Source organism: Accipiter gentilis, unplaced genomic scaffold (assembly GCF_929443795.1).
Source record: "Accipiter gentilis unplaced genomic scaffold, bAccGen1.1, whole genome shotgun sequence".
Classification (NCBI taxonomy): domain Eukaryota; kingdom Metazoa; phylum Chordata; class Aves; order Accipitriformes; family Accipitridae; genus Astur; species Astur gentilis.
Window position 1 is genome coordinate 289,937 of NW_026060952.1, and position 25,431 is coordinate 315,367.

Consider the following 25,431-nt stretch of genomic DNA (forward strand, 5'->3'; position numbering starts at 1 on the left):
CAGGCGGTCAATTTGTCAAGATCAGGCTGCAGCGTGGCCAATTCATTTCTTAGTTCCAACAACTGCCATCTTAATGTAGAGATTTATTCTGTAATCAAAACTGGAACTGTTGTCCCTGGTTATGTGTGCTTACTTATTTGTTTTTAACGCTGCTTCAGTGAGACTCCGTCTGAGGGCAGAAGAATCACAAAGCTAGACCAGATTTTGCTAAATGGAAATAACATAACACTGGTAAGTCGTCCTTGTTAAAATGCTGCATGCTTTTATTTTCTGTACCTGTAAATCAATCAGTCACTGAGCTCAGCTACTTTAAGCTGAGCTTTCCAGACAATTCCACTACACAAGGTAATTTCAAGTAGCTTCTGGGGCATATGTGTGTATGAAGGACGCTGGAAAAGTGATCTTGCTGTCTTAGTACACGTTACAGTTTAAAAAAAAAAAAAAAAAAAAAAAAAAAAAAAAAAAAAAAGAGCATGTCCCTAACTTTATTTGGTGAATGTTTTTCTGGTCTTCAGGTGTGCCAGGGAATCACTGGCTTTGTTAAGCGCTCCGTAAGCTGGTTCATACAGTGGCTTTTAACTCACGAGTGTTTGCCTGCATAAGCGTGTAGGTGGAATGCATCTACGTTTTATCCATTATTGTATGTATAGATGTGTTTGCAGCGGTTTGGATGTTTACAAGCTTGTCAAGTCATTTGGCAGTTATGATTACCATGTGATGCCCAGAGAGCTGTACCTTTACGTGCTCTGAAAAAAATCTGGAGGTCTGTTGGCTTATACCAAATCAGAAGCACTATGATTTTTAGTTTATTATCTGCTGGTGTAGGTAGGTCAGTACTGCAACAGTAATTAAATACTGTGATTATGCATCCCTAAGCTGAATTCTGCGACTTCCTAAATACCACAAGAGCAGACCTAGAATAGTTTGTTGTTTGTCGGCATAGATGGCTACAAAGTCAGGACTTCCTACGTAAAAGCATTCCTAATTTTGTGGGAAGAGGAGAGGATGACCAACTCGAGTCGAAATGAGCTCTGTGTGAACGAGGAACAATCTCCATTTTGCTGTCTTACCCAGCTTGCACCTCCTCACTGTGTGTCTGAGCAAGTGTCATCTTGCCTTAATTTCTAAGCCTCTTTCTGCTTTGGTTATTGTTCTGCCTCCTTAAAGGATAGCGCGTGTTCTGACTTCTTGTGTGGGGTAAAATTACTACCCTCCGGTTAAGCTGGTGGTATACTGCCCTGGAAGCAGAAGCTGGTGATGCTTAGAGTGCAAATTTTCAGCGAGACGTAGATACATTTCTGTATCGGATCTTGTGCCTCTCTTGCGGACACGTCTTCCCACGTCAGGAAGACTATGCTTTAGACTTTTTCTTACTTCGGTCCTGAAAGCAGCAAAGTTCTTCCTCTTTAGAAGTGCTCAGCTAATTATTAAGAACGTATCAGTAAAAGCAATGGTTATCCTCTTCTTTTATCCCTTATTCAGGAAAGGTGCATCACTAATGATGATGCTGGTTTTGTAAGTTGAAACCGTTACTTTCCTGTAAAGACACACTAATTTGTTCTGAATAAAAGCCTTTCTTTTTGTTCTCTTTGTGCTCAGTTACGTAAGTGCACGAGTGAGTTAGTTTTCCAACGGGTTGATGGAGTGGAAAAAGAGTAGTTACGTTCCAGTTGCTGTCGGTCTTCAGTTTTTCTACATCTGTTGCATTTGTTTATGGCCCAAGTCTATATAAAACCCAAATCGTGGGCCAAGAGATTGCTATTCTTTGCACTACAGGCAGATACTAAGCTGGATCATTTGTTTAAACCCTGCTTCAGGCTGTGTCGCCAGAAACCGTGTGGTAGAGTGCTGCAGAATTCTGAAAGCTCTTCAGAGTGGATGCATCTGTTTGATGCTCAGCAGCCGTTGGTTCTGCTGGCCTTGAGGTTCAGCCCTCTTGGACTTGTTTTGCTTGGCAGATGTACTCTCTTGTAGTAAAGGCATTGTAGTGGTATTTTGCGAGTGAGGACAGACAGACCAGACATCGTTCATGTCCAGGGAGCCGGGGCGGGAAGGTTGGTGTTCAAGCTTCTCATTCCTGTCAGCGGTGACTCCGCTTGCACCACTAAGTGGTGCTGTGTACATACGCTTTATTAAATCGGGAGCTGCCTGGGCCTGCCTGCTTGTGTAGTTCGGAGTGGTCCTTTTAGAGAAAATGTTCTTTTGGCTGCATTTGTTCTCCTGTGATACAAAAACTTGACAGCTGTTGGGGGCAACTACTACTTTAGGAGAATTTCTATAAAGTAAGAAATTGCTGGTTTTATTTTGTCACGGTGGGAACAAAATTAACTGATTCAAAATCACGTCCACTGCAGCTTATGCTTCCGTAACACACCACTCAACTGATTTCTATGCGTAAATGTCTTCGGAGAGGAATCACAGGTGCCTGCTGTGACTATAGGGACAAGCAGTATGGGCTCACAGGAACAGAACATGCTTTGCCTTCCCATCACCAGAAGAAAGACAGAAAGAAAGAAAGAAAGAAAGAGGTGAAGAAGGGTGCTCAGGAGCAAGAGGCTGCAAGGAAGTTGCTGTACATGATCCTTTTGCCTTGCTTTATCTGACAGAAAAGCTGCCTTCTGCTAGTTGGGTCTTGGCTTGAAAGACAAGGGGAGAGAGACTCCCGCCCCTCTCCCAGGGAGTGTGCTACTTTTGACTGGCTTGTTCTGACTATGTGATCTGCAATTACAATATTGAGATTGCATGGTGACAGTCTATACCACTGACTCCCTGAGTGGTTTTTCATTTCTGTCCCCGCTTCCTTCTCCAGCTTTTTTCAATATATCAATTTAAAAAAAAAAAAAAATTAATAAAAATTTAACCTTACATGAACATCATCTGTTGGCTTTGGCCCCAAACACTTTATTTCCTAGAAATAAGTTGAGTCTTTTCATCAGAATATGTAAAAGATTTCTAGCCACTGTAGTACTATTGTATTGTTTGTTTTTTTAAATAAGATTCTGTCCAGGTTCCAGCATGTGCACTAAATTTCTACTGCAGTAGAAGAGAGTCTTAAGCTGAAGAGAGATTTCATGCTTGGGAGAGAAAAAGGGCAGATCTTGACTCAAAAGTAACTTTTCCAAGGGAAAGGTAAACTCTTTTGTTTCTTTGGGGATTTTTATTCTGATAGCACAAGCATCTTGTTCTCTCAGGATTTTGTTATCTCTGGGAAAAAAACCCTTGGTGTTGTGTCACTTCCTCCTTCCCTGGTTGTGTTTTTTCCACTCCTTTCAGAGGAAGTGCTAATACTGTTATAATTTAGGAAGACATTTTAACTTTTGACTCGGAGGTCTGCAGACTTCACTGTAAAGACAGTTTCTGTGCATCCAAATGCTGTTAATCCCTTCAAATACGAAATGAAAGATGTGTAACTTGGAGCTGAGACTGAGTCAGAGTATTCCAGATGGGTCTGGTTTACTTTGCATTCAGTGTTCTGTAGCCTGTTGCTTTGGAAGGTGCAGGTAATAAGCTTTTCAATTGAATAAATGAGCGGTAGTGGTTTTTTGTTTTCCTCCCCTAGAAATGTAGTGCTTGATCAGACTGCACTGACCTGTAGAAGTTGTGGGCACTGTGGTGTTCTCCAGAATGCTACTTGGGCTGCCACTACAAGTAGGCCATTTAAAATAATAACCTTAGACTTTAAAAATACATAAAAACTTCATGATGCTTAAAGTATAGAGCAGAGTAGTCATCAGGTTAAAATAACTTCATGCTTATGACATGCACAGTGATGGTTCCTTTCAGGTTTTTTGGTTGTTGTTGTTGTTGGTTGTTTTTTCTTCTTTAAGATGGCACTGGTTGCAGTGATCTTCAGTTTTACGGCACAGCTAACTGTCTTAGTATAGATATGGTTCCTTTCTGCCTACTATTTCCGTTTACTGGCAGACATAGTTAAGATAGCTCTTTGGAGTTGTGGAGTGCGCGTGTGTATATAGATATATGTGTGTGTGTGTGTGTGAATGTGTATGAAAATAATAAGACCTAAAGTCCCCTCCCCACATCATTAGCTTTCGCTGCCCTGTATTTCAGTGTTACCAAGATTTTAAAGCGACCCAAGTATTGCTGTTGCAAATGTTTCCATGTTTGTCTAACTATTGTGATGACAGAAAAAAAAATAAAATCAAAACACTAAATGTTTTATTACTTGCCCTATAACTATATAGGCGTTCCCTGTCTAATATCTATTTCTTTTTTCAGGATTCACTGTATTTATTTTTTTTTACCCTATGAAACGGAAAGAGATTTCTGGCTTACTGTTGGCTTTTGATAGACGTTTTATCCTTGGGGAATTGCCCACCAATTACTTCATAGAGTTTGGAATTTAACTGAAGGACATTTTGCATGCCCGTGTTCAAATAGCGATGCTAACAGGCCACCATACGGTTCATGTTGATAGCCTTATGGATACTTAAAGGTAGGCAATAGTCTTATTTTTTAATAATGCTTAACCTTTTTCTCTTTGGCATGAACAAGCAAGTCTGCCTGGTTTTGTAGGACTTGCAGCTTTTCCTTAACATCAGACTTTAAAAAGGGGAGAACCAGTAGTATCAGGTACGCAGTTAGGATGGCGATTCTTAAAATACTAAGCTGCGTAACAGTCTCGGGAAGAACATGTGTGACTGGGCATGAGAGTCTGTGGTACAGCATTACTAACCTTTGCTAAAAAAAGTTTTGAAGAATGAAGCATTTGCTTTATGAACGGTACTTGAGGACAAATTCTGATGCTGCTAAAGTTTATTGAAAAATAGGCACTGATTTCAGTGATGATGCAGGTGTGATTTCTGTTCATGCCTTAAACCTGAAAAGAAGAGAAGAGAAACCTGCATTTGAAGGAGGGTTTTGTATGAAGGGTAATCAAACCAGTAACCTACTTTAAGAACGACTTTAACATATTTGGAGCATCGGTTAAAGGCAAATAAGTAAAGTTTATCATATCCTCCTACATAAGCTGTGACTATTGAATACAGTCGGCAGTCCGCCTCAGAACTTGTTGGTGTGCAACTGCAGCATGTTAAGTTGTAAGACTTCACAGCCACGAGCTGATGGGCCACAGTTCTCTCCCGAGCATGAAGCGCTGTAAGTTGTAGTTTCTTGCACAGCAGTGACTCTTTTCAACATTAGTAACTATACAACAGGGTAAAAGGCAAATTTAGTGAAGAATAATGTGTCGTTCTCAGAGCAGCTGTTTGTATTTCACCATGATGCAGATGCTTTCTATAGGAGTTGTGTTGGCACATGTCTTAGAATTTGGTTAATCCTCTCCTGAACTCATTTAAACTTTTGGCTTCAACTGCATCACTGGCAATATGTTTCAGAATAGAATAATTATTTCCTTTAAAAAAAAACGGGGGTGGGGGGATAAGAAGAAGGGGTGGAGGAAGTGGGGATAAAAAAATCTGTTGTCTGCCAGTGCTGTGGGCTGCTCACTCATTTTTCTGTAGAACTTCTGGGGGTTTTTTGTTGTTCTTCTTCTACCTTAATGCTAATAGGCATTTCTACCTTTTCTACCTTGTTTTTCTACCTAATGCTAATAGGCATTAGCCTATCCTCTGCACCTTTGGTCATTTCCTGAAGTTTGTCTGTAGTTTCCTACATTAGTAGGCAAATGTATCTATGTTACTTTACAGAGTTTTGATAGTTTTTTAAATTATACAAGAAATTTAAGTCTTGGAACAAATGTCTTTGCTTATTGATTTTTGTGAGTAGCTGCAAAAATCTTATGTATTAGTTGCCCCTTTTAAAATTAAAATAAAAATGAATGCTATGCAAGAAATAGGTTGCAAGTAACTGTTAGGGTCTTACTACTGCTCGCTGTTGAGAGATCGTGGGAAGTGCAGAGAATTTGTGTTTAAAAGTTACGGGCATTTTTCAAGATAGTTTTCCAGGTCTGAGGCGTGCTGAAATATCTCTTTCCTATGATAGTGTGTTTAGTTTCATTGACTTCAGCGGAACACACAGAATACATTGACTTAAACTAGCTGAGAATCTGATGATAAGGTTTTATACGCTACCTAACATAGTGTTGTGATGACCTGTCCTCCGAACTCAAAAATATGTTTGATGATCTTAACAGGAGGCCGGATCTTTGATCTGGAAATTATGCTGGTAGCGACATTACAGAATCCAGGCTTGTAACTTCACTGGTTTCTTGCAGCCCCTCAAGTTCATGAAGGACAATAAAGACCCATTCTTTCTTGTTCTTGTGCTATAATCAGTGATGGAAGTATGACATTGTCAGTTGTAAGAAGTGGCTTAACTGCTGTTGGAGTCTGCTTTTATGCCTGAAAAACCTGTTGATTTGCATGGGTTTGCACAGCTTATGCTAATGATGTGGCTGGAATGAGACAGGATCTTGTGTAGTCTGCAAGGGCTGTATATGGTCCTGGTTTATAGCTGGGTGGGAGGGATTGGTTCAAGTTACTTCTGATTTGCCCTATTTAATATCTTTGTTTCCTAATGGCAACTGGCAACAGACAATGCGTATGGGTTTCAAGGCCCTGTGGAACAGAGAAGGTAGTTTGCCAGTGTTCTTACTGCTGTTGCAGACGTCGTTTCAGTGGATTGAAAGTGGCACATTCCAAGTACCTTTTCCTACCATTGCTGCGTTTTGTTTTTTTTTAAATCCAGAAGAATGTTTCTGTACTTCCCTTCCCTTCCCTATAGGTGCATGTTGATTTACATTGCATGCTATTGCAGCGTTCTTAGTCTACCAGTTACAGATTACTCCTTTCAGTTCTTGTGCATTTCTGAATATGTATCTACCTATACACCTACTAAACTCACATTTATTCAGACATGATATGCGGCTGCGTGGTCCTTTGTTACCGGCTGGGCTGAAACCCCGACACACTTGTATGCAGCTTTTTTTTTTCCCCTTTTCTTTTTTTCAGGTCAGTAATTTTGTTTCGAGTGTTCTGTTTCTCGAAATGAGCATTCAGTGATGGAGTTAAGTATTCTTTATTGCAGCGCTGGAAGAACGGAGGATCGCTCCTCCAAATGTGCTTTCTGGCTGGGACTAATTGTATAGGTTAAATACCTGCCTTACATACATATTCATAAAATTTCTGAGAAATAATATACATATTCATTGATTTTCCGAGAAGTCATTAGCATATGTAAATGTCCTTTATGCATGCGTGTTGAAGGTCTTCGGTGGTCTTCTGGAGTCCTCTGGTGGTCTTCCATAGTCTTCCTCACTTGTCCGCTGTTTGAACTTTGTTGTACGAGTTTGCGCAGTACGATCCCCTTCTGGGCCCCACAAACAACTTCTCTGCTTATCACCTAGCTTTTGGCTCAGTCACCACAAGAGACAGAACATATTTTCTTATCAAACAGAATACCTCCTCAAAGAGGGCATGTTATTTTGTCTTATATTACAGACACAGGAATCTTGTGCTTTATGTCCTTGGCTTGTCTACGTAAATCAACTTACAGAGGCAGTTGTTAACCTTCTAACAAATTCCTGAGTCTTTTATTTAGCAATACACTGAGTCTAAACATACGTTCTATTTCTACATCTACTAGGCCTAGTGTCAGGTTCTGCATCAGTTCAGGGGTAGAAAGATGGTTTAATAGTATGCATTGTTTGGGGGTTTTTTTGTTGTTTGGTTTTTTTTTTATTGTTCATGCATTGTGTTTTCCTGCAATTCCCAACTTTATTGAAGAAGGAACGTTGGGTTTTTAACAGTTCTGCTGTGTAAGTTGTTATCTCTCTTAACGGGACTGATGGTGACATTGTTTAGCAGGGGTTAGGGTGAGCATCTTGTATGTATTTGTCTATGGAGTTTTAGTACTACTGATGAAAGCAGAAGGGCCGTGAGGCACAGTGCCCTTCAGGGTTTGGGGTGCCTTTCCTCATTGCCCACAGAATGCCACGTTGTCCTTAGAATCTTTGCAGCTGGTGGCAGGCCCCTCGTAGATTACAAGGCTTGGGACTTGACTTTCTTTTGTGGGCATGTAGCAGAGCTCAGAGTCTCTGGGGAGCTGTAGGTTAGGGGGTGCCCCCAGAATTTGGGATGTTGCTCAGAAGAGCGGCTCTTGAGGAGTAGCCACTGAAGGGGGTTCAGGAGTGCAGATTGAGGGCAGGAGGTGTCAGGAAGCAGTGGGGTTCCTTTCCTGACAGTTGAGGAGAAGAAAAGGGGTTTCTTAAGTTTTGGGACTGCTGGGGAAAGGGAGGAGGGTTCACCAGCCCTTCTCAGAGGAGTTTTGCAGTTGGATTTGAATGTCATAGAATCGTAGAATGGTTTGGGTTGGAAGGCACCATAAAGATCCTCTAGTTCCAACCCTCCCCCATGGACGCCGTCCGCAAGACCAGGTTGCTGAAAGCCCCATCTGACTTGGCCTTGAATGCTTCCAGGGAGGGAGCATCCGCAGGTTCTCTGGGCAACGCGTTCCAGTGCCTCGCCACCCCTAGTGAGAAACGTCTTCCTAACGCCTAAACTAAATGTACCCTCCTTAGGACTAAAGCCGTTACCGCCTTGTCCTATGGCTGTACTCCCTTGTAAAAAGTCCCTCTGCAGGTTTCTTATAGGCACCCTTTACGTACCGTGAAGTCTGCTATAAGGTCTCCCGAAAAGCTGCATGCCGGTGAGCGGTCCGAGAAGGTGAGGCGGTCGTCGGCCGGGTCGGTGTTGAATAGCAAAGTATTATGGGGCTGCTCGGTTCAGCCTTTACCTTCTGTTGTGGAGGTGCTGTGTGGGCTATCTTTGAATTGGATGAGCGTTTCAGGTGAGCTGTGGATTAGCGAGGAGGAGCGTGGGGCCGATGGCTTCTCACGAGTGCCACGCTAACGTGGTTTCTCTCGGTACCTTAGATACCACGAGTGATGATGGCTGCAGGGTCTGAGTCTGGAATGAGCGGGGAAGTGAACACGGTGGCACTTGTGAGGAGGGGGGAGTTGGGGAAGTAGTTGGCGTTGGCCAGCGGGATGCTTACTCCCTTTTCTGATTTGTTTGTGTTTGTTTTTTTCATTGCAGATGTTGAAGAGCAATGTTCCCCTTGAGGAACATCCCAGTTAGCCCGTGTGGTTTTGTGGAGGATGGATTTGGACCCTCAGCCCTCTGAAAGCTAAGTTGAGGGACCAGGCTGAGAGGAAGGGACAAAGCTGGGAATAGCAGGGAGGAGTTTTAAAGTTAGCGCAGGAGAGAGGGCTGTCCCAAAGCAGTCGCCTTTGCGCAGGAGAAGTGAGCGGGTTGCTTTTCAGCACGAGACCCGTGTGTGCCGGGCAGGGCAGTTCCAGCCCGTGTCCGCGGTGGCGTGTAGTTTGTGTAGTCTGTCTTGTGCGCTTAGACCTTCCTCGGGTCTCGATGTCCTTGTCGCGCTTTGCGCCAGAGGAGCGAGGCATGCGCTTCGGGTGCTGTCCCTAGGGTTTTGAATGTTCTTACTCATTGGCCCGGTGCCAATCGGGTGCTTCTTTTCTTGCGCTCGGAGCTCTAAAGCATGGATCGGTCTTGGCGGGTTCCGGTCAGTGCTCTATGGCAGCATTTTTTCAGCCTGCATTGGCAGCTCTGCTCTCTAGCCGTCCGTTTTCTCGGAGTGGGACTTCTTCCCCGCATCCTGACATCCTTAGGTCTCGATGCCAGGCTTCTGGCGCATCTGTCGTCTGGGTTTTGACAGTGCTGTCTTGTAATGGGCCGCTCCGTTTGACTCCTCTGGGTCTGCTGTGGAGCCTCCTGGCCTCGCGGTTGCGGCCCCGTAGGTCATCTTGCCCGACGGCGCCTCCCGTCCGGGGGTCATTCTTCTTGCTGAGAGTTTTCTCTCTCGTTGAATCACCTCGTTGGTGGCGTTCCACGTGGTGACGTTCTGCACACGGTGTGCTTGGCTTGGAGCTGCTCTGCCTGGGAGGGTGTGGAGTCAGGGGTAGGTGGAACAGCGATAAGAGTCTACGGGTGAAACGTTGATGTGCCTAGACCGTTTAGGCGAGGGTTGTACAGTCATCTTGGCTCGAGTAGCCATCAGCGGCCTGCGCGGACAGCCATGCCGATAGTGTTTCACGGAGACAATTGAAGCCGTGTGGCAGGGGTTGTTGAGGGGCAGTGAAGCGGATTTGAGTCTCTAAGGTGTTAAGACTTGCACGTGATGGGCTCCAAGTTTGGCCCTGGGTTTTTTTGGTTGGTGGGGTGTAGGGTTTAGGGTTACTCCGTGCGGGGCCCGGATGATAGAACACCAGTATGATGATCAAAGTCGCCCCTTTATTGAGCTTAGCTGATCATTCTTACACAATTCTCTAAGTTGTTTAGAAGCTTTGATTGGCTGCTGCACGCAAGCATGTGGTGTCCACGCGCACAAGCGTAAGCGGTGATTGGTTACATCGATACTGTCCACGCGTAGAAACATAAGATACAGTTAGTTATACTCGCTCTGTACACGTGCATACACACAGGATATAATTGGCTATGTTAGAGCATGCAAAACTTGTCTTAGTCCAACTGGTCGAGATAAGCCCCTGAATTGAGGTCGGTTGTGCCAAGTTCCCTTTATCGTGGAATGTGCACCTGTGTTTTTCTAATTGGGATCTTTCTTCTTCTATCTTCTTGTTTGTTCTGTTCAGAGCCTTCAAAGGTGTCTGGAACTCTCTCGCGACCATGAGCTACTTTCAGGGCCAGTAACTAAGTTCCATATAATTGAACCCTACAGTGGGCAGGGGGGTGTGTGTGTTGGGTTTTTTTGTTGTTTTTTTGTTTGTTTTTTGGTTGTGTGTTGTTTTTTGTTGTTGTTGTTTTTAAAATGACAGGCTGTAGCTGCATTCCAGATGGTCTTTGTAGATGGAATCAAGACCTTTGGAGTTGTGAAGCTCTTGCTCTGCATCCAGGTGACTCATTCAATATGTTTTGGGTTTTTTTTTTTCAGATGTGGAGGGACAGGATGTGTCCCACAGAGCGATGGGGGAAGGCAGCAGAGCACTGTAAGGAGTTGAGTCCGTGAGTGGACTCTGAAGGAAGATGCATCCGGTGGCTCTATGAGACTGCTTTGCTTTGCTGTGTTTTGCAGTTTTCTTGCATTGTATTGGTCTGTATTTGCCTTTGCCCTGTGGTGTTTTGTTGTGTATTTGTATCGACTGTCATGTGAGACTGTCTCGCATTGCCTGGCCCTGCATTGTGTTTTGTATTGCAGTGCTCTGTACTTGTATGGATTGCCACCTGAGACTGCCTTGCCTTCTATGGTTCTGTATTGGTTTTGTATTGTTTTGGTCTGTACTTGTATTGACTGTCACGTGAGAGTCTCTTGCATTGGCCCTGTTCTGTTTTGTCTGGTATGGCAAGGCTCTGAGTTGTTTTGCCTTGACTGAGGTAAGAGTACTGCCTTGTATGGCATTACATTTGCATGTGAATTACATGGCTCTATGTTTGTGTGTGTCTTGTATGGCATTGTAGAGGCAGCGTAGAAGGTTTAATGACTTCGGGCTCTTTGCATGCAGAGTTGAGGGGATCGCAATTGGACTGTGAACTAGCATTGAGTAAGGCAGGAACTGGGCAATGGTGTTCATCTTGTTTATGCAGATGCTTTGTGGCAAGTCTCTAGAAATGGTCAAGGCCTTGAGGTCTAAGTAGCAGCGTGATGGGTCTTGGAGCGATCGGTAACTTTGGGACAGCTCTGTGTTTGTGATGCTGTGGTTTTTTCAAGTGTCATGGAGGACACTGGCTGTGAGGATGTGTTATTTTTGGAATAGGTGGGAAGCAGGGTAGGGGAGTGGTGGAGGACTTCTCTCTCGAGGATGAAGTGTCTGTTGACAAGCTTTGTGTGTTGTTTTTGCAGGTGATGACAGGGCACGAGAGGTGCTTGAAAGAACCTTGCGTTTAGGTGACATGGCGCTACGGAGGTTGGACTGTGACACGTGGCACTGTGAAAGCTAATTATCGGGTTGAAAATGCACGGATGGTGGAGATGATGGTGCGTGTTGAAATGTTGGTGTAACGGAAGGGCAGTTTGTGGGGAGGTTGGTTGGAAGGAGGTTGGGCTGGGGCCTGGGTTTTTGCAGGTAGGGTGCTTTTTTGAGGCCCCTGCTGCTGCAGACGGGGTGACGGCCTCTTGAGGCCTGTGGACGGTATGATGGATGAGTTGAGAGTGAGGGCTGGCGTGCATGTGATCTGAACGAGTGGTGTGTTGTGAATGTCTCTAACCTTGTAGGGTTCTGTGGTTAAGCCTTTTTGGTTTTTTTTTCCTTTCAGGTTGGATGTAGAGTTGAGATGTTTTTCAGGGAATTAGGAAAAAAACCCCAAACTTAGAATAAAAAACCCCAGCTGGGATATGGGTTGGTTTTTGGTGTGTCCTCCCCTGCCCCATTTATTTTTTCTTTTCCCTGGTCCCAGCTGCTCCATGAGGCAATGTTGATCGCCAATGTTTGGACTGGGGTCTGCCTCGGGCCTGGGTTTTCAAAGGCAGGGCGATTTTTTTGTTTGTTTTTTTTTTTTTTTTTTTTTTTTCCAAGGCTCCCGGGAACGGTGTTCCTGTGGAGCGCTCCCCTGGAACCTGGTAATTGCCAGTCAGCACAGAGAGATATGTTGTTCGGTGGATGGTCTTTGGAAGACAGTTGAGGATTTTGTGGGGGGAGTTGGACTAGATGGCCAGCATGGAGTAGGCCAGGGTTGTGAAGTGCGTGAGTGTAACTGTATTTGTCTGTGGTGGGTTTGTAAAATATTTGGTTGCTCTTTGTAGCTTGTGATGTAATGATATTTTTCAATTTCTGGTTTTGTGTCGAGGTGTGGAAGTGGACGGTCTGTCAAGATGATTGGAGGTCACTCGTTTGGTGCCCGGGAACAGGGATCATGGCGGTAATGTCACCTCAGGGAGTAAAACTTCTGGATGTGCAGCGATGTATGTAATGGGAGCGAGGAATGTGGAAAAGACCACTCCGTAGAGCATTGCAGGTACTAAATAGTGGCATTTCTTCTTCAGGTAATGCTAAATTTTTGGAGTTTACATGTATTTGTAAAAATAGTGATTAAAAGAGGACTAAATCTAATAGTGTCAAATATTTGACGAGTGAGGCCATAAGTCTTTTCTATATATTGTAGAAAAAGTACATTGTAGAATTGGATTGAAATACTGACATAGCTGAATCTATGTGGAATGAGTAATGGACCAAATGAAGCACTGAAAATAAAATGTAAAAAAGACAGGTAATTATGTGTCCTTGTGGGAATTACAGTACTAATGGCAATCACAAAGGGAAGCGTAGAGGGAAGCATGGGCGTTTAGTGCCCATAGGTAAACTTAGCTGTTGAAGTAAGTGAAAGTGTCTGTTGGAATTAGGCATCCAAGGGCGAGTTGTAGATACCTTGAGGTAAATGTAGCTGCTGCTGGGTTAATGGAAAGGGGGTGCATTCCTTCCTCTAGTGATTGCAGAACTTTGAAATTGGAGCTGTAGGTAGAGAACCGTGAAATGGGCTCGGGCGTGGTGCGGCGCCGAAATGGGCTCGGGCGCATGTGTTACTTTTCTTAAAGGGGCTGAGGTACTGTGTAACTCTGAAATGGGCTTGATGAGTGGATAACATGTGTGTAATATGTGAGGGTTTTTTTTATTCTGTTGTCCTTCTCTTTCCCTGACCCTTTGTGGTGCTCTCTACTCTTTTCATTCATGTCTTCTCTCTCTCTCCAACCTCCTGTGCTTTTCATAGTCTCTCTCTATCTCTTGTCATTATTATCATCTGACGCTCTGTGTTACTTTCTGTCCCATCGTATCATGTTGTATTTTTCTCCTGCTTTTTTCTTCATCTGTCCAGATCCCTGTCCCTTGTTTCTTCTATTGCTGTCCCTCTGCCTTGCTTCCTCTTGCCATCTTTTCTGTATTTCTCTCTGTTCCCTTCCCTCTTCCATCCTTTCTAACTGTATCCCCCTCTCCAGCTAGCTGTCCCTTCTCTTTTCTCTCTTCCTCCATGTCTCTCTCACAGCCTATCAATGACAGTTGTTTTTTCCTCCAGTGCTGTCCTGCTCTGTCCCTTGTTTCTCACTCTCGTTCTGTCATGCTCCCTGTGTCTTTTTGGAACTCCTCCATCTCTGTCCTGTAGCCTATCACTATTTTTTTCTTCTGCCATCCCTTTGTCCTTCTTTCAGTCTTTGTGTCTCTCTCCCTTTGTTCTCCCTCCCTTCTTTTTTTTCCTTTCTTGCTACATCTCTGTTCTGTACCACAAAAGCACGGAGGGTGTTTAGTAACAGAGAAGAAGGATATAGGCAAGGACAAAGGAAATTAATGGCTGTTATTCGGGAAGAAAGGGGAAGAGGGCCTAGACGAGACTTGCCCCGACTGGGCAAGGATCAATGCGCTTTGTGTAAGAAATTCAGTCATTGGTAGAGGGAATGCCCAGGGAACAAGGAGCATCAGAGGGCTCAAACAGGAGGAACAGTAGCCTCTGTGAAGGGAGACTGACGAGAACCTGGGGAATCTACCCTAGCGGATCCACTGGTTATAATTAAGCTAGGGAAAACAGAACAAGAGGTAGAATTTTTGGTAGATACAGGAGCAACATACTCGGTTTTGAATCAGGCTTTGATGCCCCGGGGAATGATTATGTCACGGTGAAAGGAGCGACTGGCCAAAGTGAAAAGGCATAGTTTTGTAAACCTTTAGAATATAAATTAGGAAAACAGTGGGGCATTCATAAATTTTTATATATGCCGAACTCCCCAAAGGCCCTTTTGGGAAGGGACTTGTTGGAACCATTGGGAGCAAAAATTGTATTCAAGAAGGGAGAAATTACTCTGGAGGTAAAAGATCAGCAAAATATTCAAATATTGAGCCTAACCTTAACCAGTCTCCCCCTAGAAGGAATCATTAATGAGGACATCTTAAAGCAAGTGTACCCGGGGGTATGGGCTCCCGATGCACCTGGAAGAGCGAAAAGTGCTCCACCTGTTGAAGTTAGGATCAAGGAAGGCCAAAAGCTGGTAAGAATTAAACAATATCCCCTAAAGAAGAAAGACAGAGAAGGAATCCGGCCGGTGATAGAAAAATTTTTGCAGTTGGGACTATTAAAAGAGTGTGAGTCTGAATTCAATCCCCCTATATTACCTGTTCGGAAGCCCAATGGGTCATATTGGGTGGTCCAAGACTTATGGGCGGTGAATAAGATAACTGAAGATCTTTACCCGGTAGCGGCGAACCCATAGACCCTGTTTACCGTACTAACACCTGAATTGACTTGGTTTAGTGTTTTAGATTTGAAGGATGCTTTCGTTTGCCTCCCTCTCCATGAAGCCAGGCAAAACTTACTCACATTTGAATGGGAAAAGCCCAAGAGCGGTCGAAAGACCCAGCTCACTTGGACGGCCTTGCCACAAGGATTTAAGAATAGGCCTACCATTTTTGGCAATCGGTTTGCGAAAGACTTGGAATCCTGGGAAACCCCGTCTGAGGAGGGGAAGCTGTTGCAGTATGTGGATGATATCCCGATCGCCACCAAAACGGAGAAAGATTGTACGACGTGGGCGGCGAGTCTGTTGAATTTCCTGGGACTTCAGGGGTACCGGGTATCCAAGAAAAAGGCACAGGTAATGCAAGGCAAAGTGAATTATTTGGGCTATGAAATTAGTGCGGGACAAAGACCTTTGGGACAGGCCTGTAAAGAGGCAATATGTCAAACTGGGAGACCTCAGACAGTAGAAGAGTTATGGACTTTTCTGGGAATGACAGGGTGGTGCCGATTGTGGATCTATAATTACGGATTGCTTGTTAAACCACTGTATGCGTTGACAGCCACTAAGCAGAAACACCTTGAGTGGAATAAGGAGACCGAACGAGCCTTTGAGCTACCGAAAAAGGCTTTGATGTCGGCCCTGGCCTTAGGACTCCCAGATGCGAGTAAGCTGTTTCTTCTTTACTCCCATGAGAAGCAGGGCATTGCTCTGGGAATATTAGCACAAAACCTGGGCCCGTATCTATGGGCAGTTGCCTACCTCTCTAAGCAGTTAGACACGACTGCAAAAGGTTGGCCTGGATGCCTGCGGGCGGTTGCGGCTGTGATACTAAATACACAGGAAGCCCGAAAGTTTACTCTGGGCCAGAAGATGACTGTTCTGGTGTCTCACGCAGTATCAGCAGTACCGGAAGCAAAAGGCGGACACTGGCTCTCTCCACAAAGATTCCTGAGATATCAAGCTATATTGGTAGCGCGGGATGACGTGGAGATTGTAGTCGCTAACATTGTCAACCCAGCTTCTTTTCTCAGCAGGAACACAGGAGAACCGGTACATCGTGACCGTTTGGAAACCATCGAAGCAACGTACGCCAGTTGCCCAGACGTGAAAGACGGCCCCATGGAAAACGGGGAAACTCGCTTCACAGACGGAAGCAGTTACGTCCTAAACAGTAATCGACACGCGGGATACGCCGTCACTGCCAGCCAAGAGGTAATAGAATCGGGGGCTTTGCCCAGGAACACCTCCGCACAGAAGGCAGAAATAATTGCTCTAACCCGCGCCCTGGAATTGGCCCAGGGCAAAGTTGTGAACATTTATACAGACTCAAAATATGCCTTTGGAGTTGTACACGCACGTGGAACAATTTGGAAGGAGAGAGGACTAGTGAGTTCTCAAGGGAAAAATATCAAACACGCAGAAGAAATTCTGAAGTTACTGGAAGCTGTCCAGCTCCCTAAGAAAGTAGCAATTATGCATATTAAGGCACACCAGAAAGCGAGCTCAGATTTGGAAAAAGGGAACGAGCTGGCGGACAGAGAGGCAAAACAAGTGGCCAAAACACAGGTAAAAACAGAAGGGGCCTTAATTCCTGATAGGTGGATTTCCCTAGAAGGTAAGCCAGAATACACTAAGGAAGATCAAAAGCTCATTACAGGTTTAGAAGGGTCATATAATGAAGAGGGGTGGGCTCATACCCCACAGGGAAAGCTAATCGTTCCCTCTTGCTTATTATGGCATTTGATAGGGGAGGAACATAGGAAAAGACATTGGGGAACAGAAGCCCTGTATAATCATCTGATAGGAGAAATTGTGGCTAGGAATTTATACACCACGGTGAGGCAGTGTGATCGCACAACAGTGTGATCTTTGCCTCCAGACTAATCCTAAGAGCACCCCCAAGCTGGAAATGGGCCAGACTGGAAAAGGCAATGGGCCTGGACAACAATGGCAAATTGCTAGTGTTTATTCATTACTAAAACACACCCACTTGTGATTTGCAGCTATGCATGTTCCGTAGCTTTCTCATGGGAACTTCTTCAAAAGTTACTTATGAAGTTATGCCAAGGTCACACTGTCCCTGTTTTTCTCCTGATATCAGCAAAGCCAGCTATTTTCGGCCAAGGCCTAGTCTTGCTGCTCAAACTGACATTCTTTCACACAGAACTCTGCTCGCACAGCTTTTCTATAGACCCATGTCCTTTTTCATGAAGCCAATTCCCAACAATTCCCCCTTTTTCTTTTTGTGCGAGTAGAGCTTGGTGTGTCAGCTTTGAGACTCCTTTTATCATGCACCCATACGGAATTCTAACTATTACACAGATTAATATCAATATACCCAACCATCATAAGGCTTCCTTAATCAATGACATTACCCATAGTGTTATCCCGCCGAATATTGATTGTAACACTCCATCAAACCAACTAGTTTCTTGCTGGATCTTTGTGTATGTTTCTTCAGCCAATCTATTTGTTTGTATATAGATTGAGGTAAAATTTTAACACCTGCTGTATTGCCCTTTGCAAAGATCTGTGAACACAATTAATTAAACACAGTAAAAACAACATTATACCTAATAAAATACATAAGCACACAAAAAGAGGTTTGATTAATAGCTTTAGCTAGTGACACCCAAACATTCTTACTGTCCCATGGTGTTAACCGATGTGGATCAATCACCGGTGTCACTGTCATGCTGCTTACTACAGTCAGTGTGTTCGATATCAATCTCAGCATAAGGTTTCAAATTTATGGGTAAATCAGGAACGTATCTGCCAGACATGGAGGATGTGATGGGGTTTTTTTGTTGTGGGTTGTGTGTGGTTTTTTTTTTTTGTTTGTTTGTTTTTTTTTTTGTCCAATTGCTGCCAAGGCTTGCCATCCCGGTGCACTTAGTTGTCTTGTAGAAGTTAAGGTACCGCTGCCCCACAATAAATCCAGCAGCGGCTGTAAGTCTGTATTTGTAATACCACAACAAGGTTGAATCCACTGTAGGTCTCCGTTTAAATCTTTCTCCCTCTTTTTGTTTTTGAGCAATCCAGGCTTGCTTAATAACTTGGGATGCCATTTTCCTTAATAAGCTGAACAAGGTAAAACTATTACAATAGCTAAAATCACAGTAACTACAATAATGCCCATAATTCTTTGAGCCAACCCGTTACCCCTAATGACCCAGACCATGAGGAAAATGAACCATCTATACATTCTTGTGCCATCTTGCTCCACGAACTCAGCCCAGCAATCGGTAGGTGCCAGCTTTCCGTGGGCGTCCCCACAGAGGCAACGATGGCCTCACTGTACACCAGCCCGATGCTCTTCGGAAAATCCCAGTATTTATACATTTGCAGAGGAACGGGTTTTAGCACACGTGGCCAGCGGGTGCCAAAAGTCCGCCTCGGTTGCAATCTATGACGCATGCGCTCGCTGGCCAGGCGCGCTGCACGAGTCATAGCCATCTTGTCTATTGGTTCATGGGCTTTACGATACAGTTGCGATGCACAGAGAATCTTGACCTGTTATGTTAGCCAAGGTGACCTATACATTAGTTTTTGGCTGAGGTAGTATTCATATTGCCACATCATCTATGATGCTCCAGATGATGATGGTCATGCAAATCGAACAGGAGTCCATCGTGGGCCTGTATCTGTGGAAACACAATCAACCTCGTTCCCAGGTTATTAATGGAAATAGACCTTACCCCTAATTTTGGCTTTAACTAACTTTTACCCCACACTGTCTTCCCGTAATCACACTATGTTTAATCAAATTATGCTTTACACACTTTTTACCTAAAGCAGGTTCTATATACAATAAGGCACGCTGTTCTGAAAACCTCTCTGAAGGACTCCGTGTCCACTAGTAATACTCTATTAGTTAGAATCTGTCAGATCAGTGGCTCCAGCACCCGCCGGTGCCGTGCCAGTCGCCATTGGAACAATTCCGGGTCCAGCATCAGTGCGAAGCCATGGCTTGTCCCACTTAGCCAGGATCTCCCAGTAAGTTTTACTTCTGCTGATCTGCACCATTTCCTGGATTCTGGGTCCTTAGACATTACCATGATTCCTGTACTTTGTTGCGTCCTTTCTGCCTGTAAAAGAACATGATGCACTACCATTGGTGGGTCTTTGTGATCACCTGTCAATCTAAGATAATTTAGCACAAATAAGGCTTTGGCCAATCGTTCCTCTGGGAGTAAGCCCTGGGTTCCCCCCTTTTGTTTTTGCAGCATGTTCTTTTAGGGTTTGGTTGGCCCATTCGACAATAGCCTGTCCTGTGGGAAGATGTGGAATACCGGTACCGTGGTGAATTCCCCACAAATTACAAAATCGAGCAAATCGTGTAGAACCATAGGCTGGGCCGTTGTCCATCTTAATTTCTTGAGGCACACCCAGTACTGCAAAAGAAGCGTGAAGATGTCATTCAATATGTAAGGCCTTTTCTCCAGTTCGTGCCGTGGCCCACATGGCAGCAGGATAGGTATCAATACACACATGCACAGAACGCTTTGCACCAAACCACATGACATGGGTGAAATCCATTTGCCACAACTGCAATGGCAAAAGACCTCGTCGGTTAACCCCACAGCCCAAGCCGAGCCCTTCCTTTTGACAATCAGGGCATGCTTTAACGATACCTTGGGCATCAGTAAGTGGTAAGTCAAATTGCTTTGCTAACATCCTAGCGGGTTGGTGCAAGAACGCATGCGATTGCCGTGCTTTGTTGAAAACGATTCCCTGGAGGAGGCTCCCGTGGCGCTGCAACCAATTGGTCAGCTCTGTCATTTCCCGTTTCTCATCTGCACAGTGTTCTCATACCCAAGAGTTCTACCAGAGGGGTCATATTGCCATTAGTGATACCGCAAAGATTCCGCACCCACTGGATATCTCCCACAAGCTTCTGGACATCATGTAACATTGAAATTTCTCATGTTATTTGAACCTTCTGAGGTTTAACATTGCTAGCATTTATGTGCCACCCCAAATACTTCCAAGGTGCTGCCTTTTGCACCTTTTCAGGAGTGATTATTACTCCGCGATGGCTTAAGATGTCCTGCAATTGAGTTAAAATCTCATCCTGTGGCAAGTTACTGAGGTAACTGCTTTCTTACAGGCTCTGATGCCCAGGCCACATACACCTGACGCATCGTGGGGGAATTGCGCATTCATTGTGGTAACACGACCCAATGGTATCTCTTATAGGGTTCTGCCTTGTTAATCGATGGTACCGAAAAGGCGAACCGTTCAGCGCCATCTGGGTGCAATCTTTTAGATTTATAATTAACAAATCCCATTCTTCTGGAAGCATAACTGGAGATGGCAAACCTGGCTGCAGGGCTCCCATACTGTGCATCACCACATTCACAGCTCTGAGATCATGTAACAGTCTCCGCTTCCCACTTTTCTTGGGAATGGTAAATATTGATGTATTCCATGGACTAGTAGAAGGAACAACTTGTCCCGCTCTCAACTGGTCCTCAACTAACCCTTGTATTTTTAGTAGCCTTTCAGAATTTAGCAGCTACTGATCAATCCAAACAGGTTCATCTGTTTTCCAGTTAATTTTCAGAATCGGCTACCCCTCAGTGACCGCTCCTAAAAAGGATGCGTCACTAACATTGCCTTCATTTGGCTCAATAAATCATGGCCTACGAGGCCAAACAATTCAGTTGGGGTAGTCATGACATACGGACACGTCGTAATGTGTTCACCATCGGGGAACACAAATGTAATTGGTAGCTGACTTACTAAGGTGGCTTGTGTGCCCCCTATCCCTGCAATACCAAAGTTTGGATTGATCGATGGCCATGATGGAGGCCAAATGCATTGTGAAATAATCATAACATCAGCACCTGTATTGATTGTCATTGGTTTCTTGACAACAACTCCATCGGGCCCTTCCAATTGCACTACCTTTTCTGGTTTACCTCTTGTTGTGTCCATGGCAAAGTATACCTGCGGTTTCCCTGGGGAGCCGAATCCACCATCTCCACGTTGTACTTCACCTGGGTTCGGAACACACGACCTGAATGGAACTAATTGTGCTATTCTGGTACCTTTAGGAATAGAAACAGGAGGGATTAAAACATGAATCATAATTTTCACAGTCCCACAATAATCTGCATCAATAAGCCCTGGGAGCACCAGAATTCCTTCTAGAGCTGTTGAAGATTGCCCCATTAAAAATGCACTAAGTCCAAACCCCAATGGTCCCTTTATGTTGACTGCGGTTTCCACATCCACTCTGGAGCTTCCTGCGGTGGCGGATCTGGTGGTTGCGAGGCTGCCTGAGGGCTGGCAGCTCAAGCCCCTTGCATTTGTGTCGCCGCGCGAGGGGCCTTCGCAGTTGGTGTAAAGTTTCCCTTCTTCCTGTATTCTTGGTGGTATGGTTATCTTTCTTACACTTGTTGCAGCACTTACTGTTAACAGTACCTGTACATTTGCTCCTAATGTGTCCACATTTGCCACAGTTAGAACACTTGACCAAGGGTGTCTTACTGGCCTTGTGTTTCTTTGTAGCTCCTTGGAGAGCTGTGGCAGCATAGGCTACTTTCTGTGAGTCCACTGATCGATCCGTGTATTCTATCATATCAACGATGTCTGCATTTTTCGGCAAATTACACAATGCTTTGCGTGTCTTTTCAGTAGCATTTTCAAAAGCGAGTATTTTGAACATGTTTTCTTTCATGCCCTCGTTCATGTCAGGGTGGTCATAAATTGTATTCTCCTGTTTCACCTGGGTAAAAGCATGGCTGTACATATTGTCTGGTACGGTAAGAAAAGCTTGATACGCCAAGATCTGTGATAGATGATGAACCTCAGTGACACATTGTAACTGAGCGTTCCCTGATGCGAAGGGTCCAGCACCCATCGGCATCTGCATGGTTACTCCCCATAGGGGATCTGTTTGTTGTCGTGATGTTGCTTGTTCCCTATCACAGAGCTTCTCCCACTGCCAGAAAAACACTAACATTCGGGCGGGTGTCAAAATCAACTGTGCTAGCTGTTTAATATCTTGAGGTATCAGCGTATCAGCAGAAAAAATGAATTGCAGTATTTGGTGAGTTAACGCAGATTTGATTCCGTACTGACTCACAGCATTCCTTAATTTCTCAATGACCTTCCAGTCAAACACCTCCCATTTTTTCTGTCCATTTGATGCAATAACTGGGAATGCTTAGACCATAGTCCCTTCTATAATGGCATCTGTTATTACACCCCTCCAATGTCTCTGCCTTTCTTCTGCAGCGGCTATTACAGGCGGCTCCGCGTCTGTCACGGGTGCGGTTGGTTTCCCCGTCTCTTTTCCCCATTTCCTTTAACAATTCTAACATTGTCTCTTTTTGTTCTATTATTAGAGTAGCCAAGTCCTTGTTTGCATTATTTGAATCAGGGTGTATGCTAGGTATAATTTGTTCATGTTGAACGGTGGTATCTGAGGGCTGGTTTTTCGTAGGCAGATTTTTACTCACTCCCTGATTCTGTAGGGTTTCCTTTAATCGTACGGTTAGGGAGGCTTGGGAACTGTCAGATGGCTGATTAATATCGGCAGTCCCAGGGAGTGGAGCAGAAGTCAAGGGCACGAGAGTAGGCGAACAAGCTCCAAAAAGTCTCTCTCGCTGCATTATGTTTTTCTCCCCGCTTTTCCCTTTCGCTTGCGGTTGGAGAGAGAGAGCAGCAAAAGCAGACGCAGACGCTTTACGATCTGCTTTCATTTCTTACAGAGTTGTCTTAATCAATTTCCATAAAGTTACAAGATCTTTAACTTCTTTAGACCCGTCACTAATTTCATCCCATAGGGAGGTTCCGACGCTTTACGATCTGCTTTCATTTCTTACAGAGTTGTCTTAATCAATTTCCATAAAGTTACAAGATCTTTAACTTCTTTAGACCCGTCACTAATTTCATCCCATAGGGAGGTTCCGATAGCATTCCAGGTACTAAGCTCAAAAGCTGTACCCACACTAATTGAAAGGTTTCTGTCCTTGCTTCATTAGTTTTTTAGCTGATTTATCATCATCAGTTACCATATCCCATAATACGTCTCCTAATCTACGCCATTCACTCTCCTTAAATAATAAATCTGGATTCTTAAAGCATCCCTTAACGCGACCAACCCCGAAATTTGCTTAATGCAGTTTACTCCCCGCTTTTCTAAAAAGCACTGTAATAATTTTAGGGCTACCTCTTGATCCATTGCCGGCCGGCTTCTTGATACTCCTGGGTGCTACCTTGATTAAGGCACCTCGGTTAAAAAGTCTTTGCAGCCTTTTTCCAGTAGCCCTTAGTGACGGCAAACCCCTTTTGGACGGTCCAGGCACGAGAGTTAACACACCAACCAAGACGATCAGCGTTCGGTTAATCTTTTGCCCCCCGGTCGCTGCTACCGGTGCTTCTCAGTGTCCGTCGCTCCAATTCCCCTTTCTTCGGTCCCCGTTCGGGCGCCATTTGTTGGAGCGGCGGAGGAATGCACATAAGTCGACCCAATATGAGTGATAGAAGTGATTCAACTTTATTTGCACGGATAGCTCATATTTATACAGTTTGCGATAATTATGCCTACTAGTCCTAATATGATTGGTACATTGCTAATGTTTATTCATTACTAAAACACACCCACTTGTGGTTGGCAGCTACGCGTGTTCAGTAACTTTCTCATGAGAACTTCTTCAAAAGTTACTTGTGAAGTTATGCCAAGGTCACACCGTCCCTGTCTTTCTCCTGATAACAGCGAGACCAGCTGTTGTTTTCCTCCCAATATCAGTAAAGCCAGCTATTTTCAGCCAAGGCCTAGTCTTGTTGCTCAAACTGACATTCTTTCACACAGAACTCTGCTCGCACAACTTTTCCACAGGCCCATGTCCTTTTTCAGCAAGCCACTTCCCAACAAAAGGTATTCCTAGAAAAAGTTTCCTGTTTATAAAGCAGGAGTTTGTTGGGGCTGAATTACAGTTCCTTTGTAACTGAATTGGGTCAATATTCCGAAAAAGGGGAATATGTTTATTTTTGAAACAGGTCAATACTTGCATGTGTTGTGCTGGCAAGGAGGAGGCTTCTTAAATGTAGAACTTGTTAAATTTAAAAGCACACCTCCACTCTCCATAGTATTGCTTCTATGTTAATTCAGGGTTAAGATATTCGTTCACTTCAGTTTCTGTGAATCTGTTAGGGCAGCGTGCTCTAAGGTGATGGGAGGGAGCAGGGGGAAGAAGGGGAGGAGGAAAAGCAAAATATCTGCAACCTGCTCTTCCATGACTCCTGCAAACTGTAATGTTATTTTTTTTTCCCAAGCCTGAAAACTGTACTTGGCAGTGGGATTGTGGCTATCTTGTTAATATTCTTCCTTCCTTTCTTGTTTTGGCCTCTCCAGGAAGCGATTCGAGTAATCCTTGGAAATCTTGATGATTTACATGCATTTTCTACAGACCACTATCTTTCTGCGTACCCTTTCTTTCCTACTTGTAAAAGAAAAGGTCCAATGACTTGTATCTGTTGGGCATTGCTTAATTTGACATTCCTGCCTAGTAGTGCGCAGATCTTTAGCTGGAGTACGACTCCTCTGAGCTTCGCAGTTTTACATTAGCTGAAGATCCTCCTCAGTTGTTGCCTTCACCAGAGAACTGATGTATGTAAAAAGAATGTTTTGCAGTGTTTTCAGATGGCCACCCCTGCGTTCCAAATCTGATTTAGCCAGAAAAAACGAACGTGCATATATAAAGTCCCAGGAAGCCCACGTAATGCGATTGCAAGGAAAGCTAGTGCGTTGTTTCAAAAGGTTAATAAAACGTAAAGCGCTCCTGACAGGCGCAGCAGCGTTGGCCCTCTAGTAGAGAAGACCGCAGTAGTTTTCTTGTAAGGTACATTAGGATTAAGTATTGTAGTTGCTGTAGTGTAAAGGGTTACGGAGAAGTTACTCTCCTGAGGCTGTTGTTGCAGAGAAAAGTAAGTGAGTGGAAGGAGAAGCCTCTTCAGTCCTAAGGTGCGTCAGTTTGTGAATCGGATCAGGCCCTTCGGCATCATCTCCTCCCGTGATTCCGAGTGCCCAGGAGTAATGAACACCCGCGTGTTTCCGCCTCCAAGGCATCCCCTTCCAGTCTCGGCAGATTGCGTTATTGCCACCCCTGGTCCTAGCAGGCAAGAACGAGATCATCCTCTTTCTCTGTCAGAAGCTGGTAGGTATGAGAGCAACTTATTCCTGTTGCTACCAGGAAGAGAAAGTAGCCCAGAGCATCGTCAGACAGGAGGCACCCAAACAAAGGAAGC

At 44.4% G+C, this 25,431-nt stretch overlaps 1 protein-coding gene across 8 annotated transcripts in view; it reads left to right on the plus strand.

The window, feature by feature from the left end:
- The first annotated feature begins 10,609 nt into the window (after positions 1–10,609).
- LOC126037137 (electroneutral sodium bicarbonate exchanger 1-like) overlaps positions 10,610–25,431 on the plus strand; it is a 630,736-nt gene continuing 615,914 nt past the window's right edge. For 4 of the 8 annotated variants that reach the window (XR_007505527.1, XM_049797388.1, XM_049797386.1 and 1 more), the window contains exons 1-2: positions 14,652–14,922; positions 15,186–15,525. Coding sequence is in view for 5 of the 8 variants with exons in the window: in XM_049797388.1 (XP_049653345.1) it covers positions 14,858–14,922; positions 15,186–15,525 (405 nt within the window). In the remaining 3 variants the exon portion in view is untranslated. Of the gene's footprint in view, positions 10,850–12,877; positions 12,906–14,651; positions 14,923–15,185; positions 15,526–16,202; positions 16,384–25,431 lie in introns of those variants that run through there. The other 4 variants (XM_049797408.1, XM_049797407.1, XM_049797410.1 and 1 more) reach the window with 4 other exon arrangements.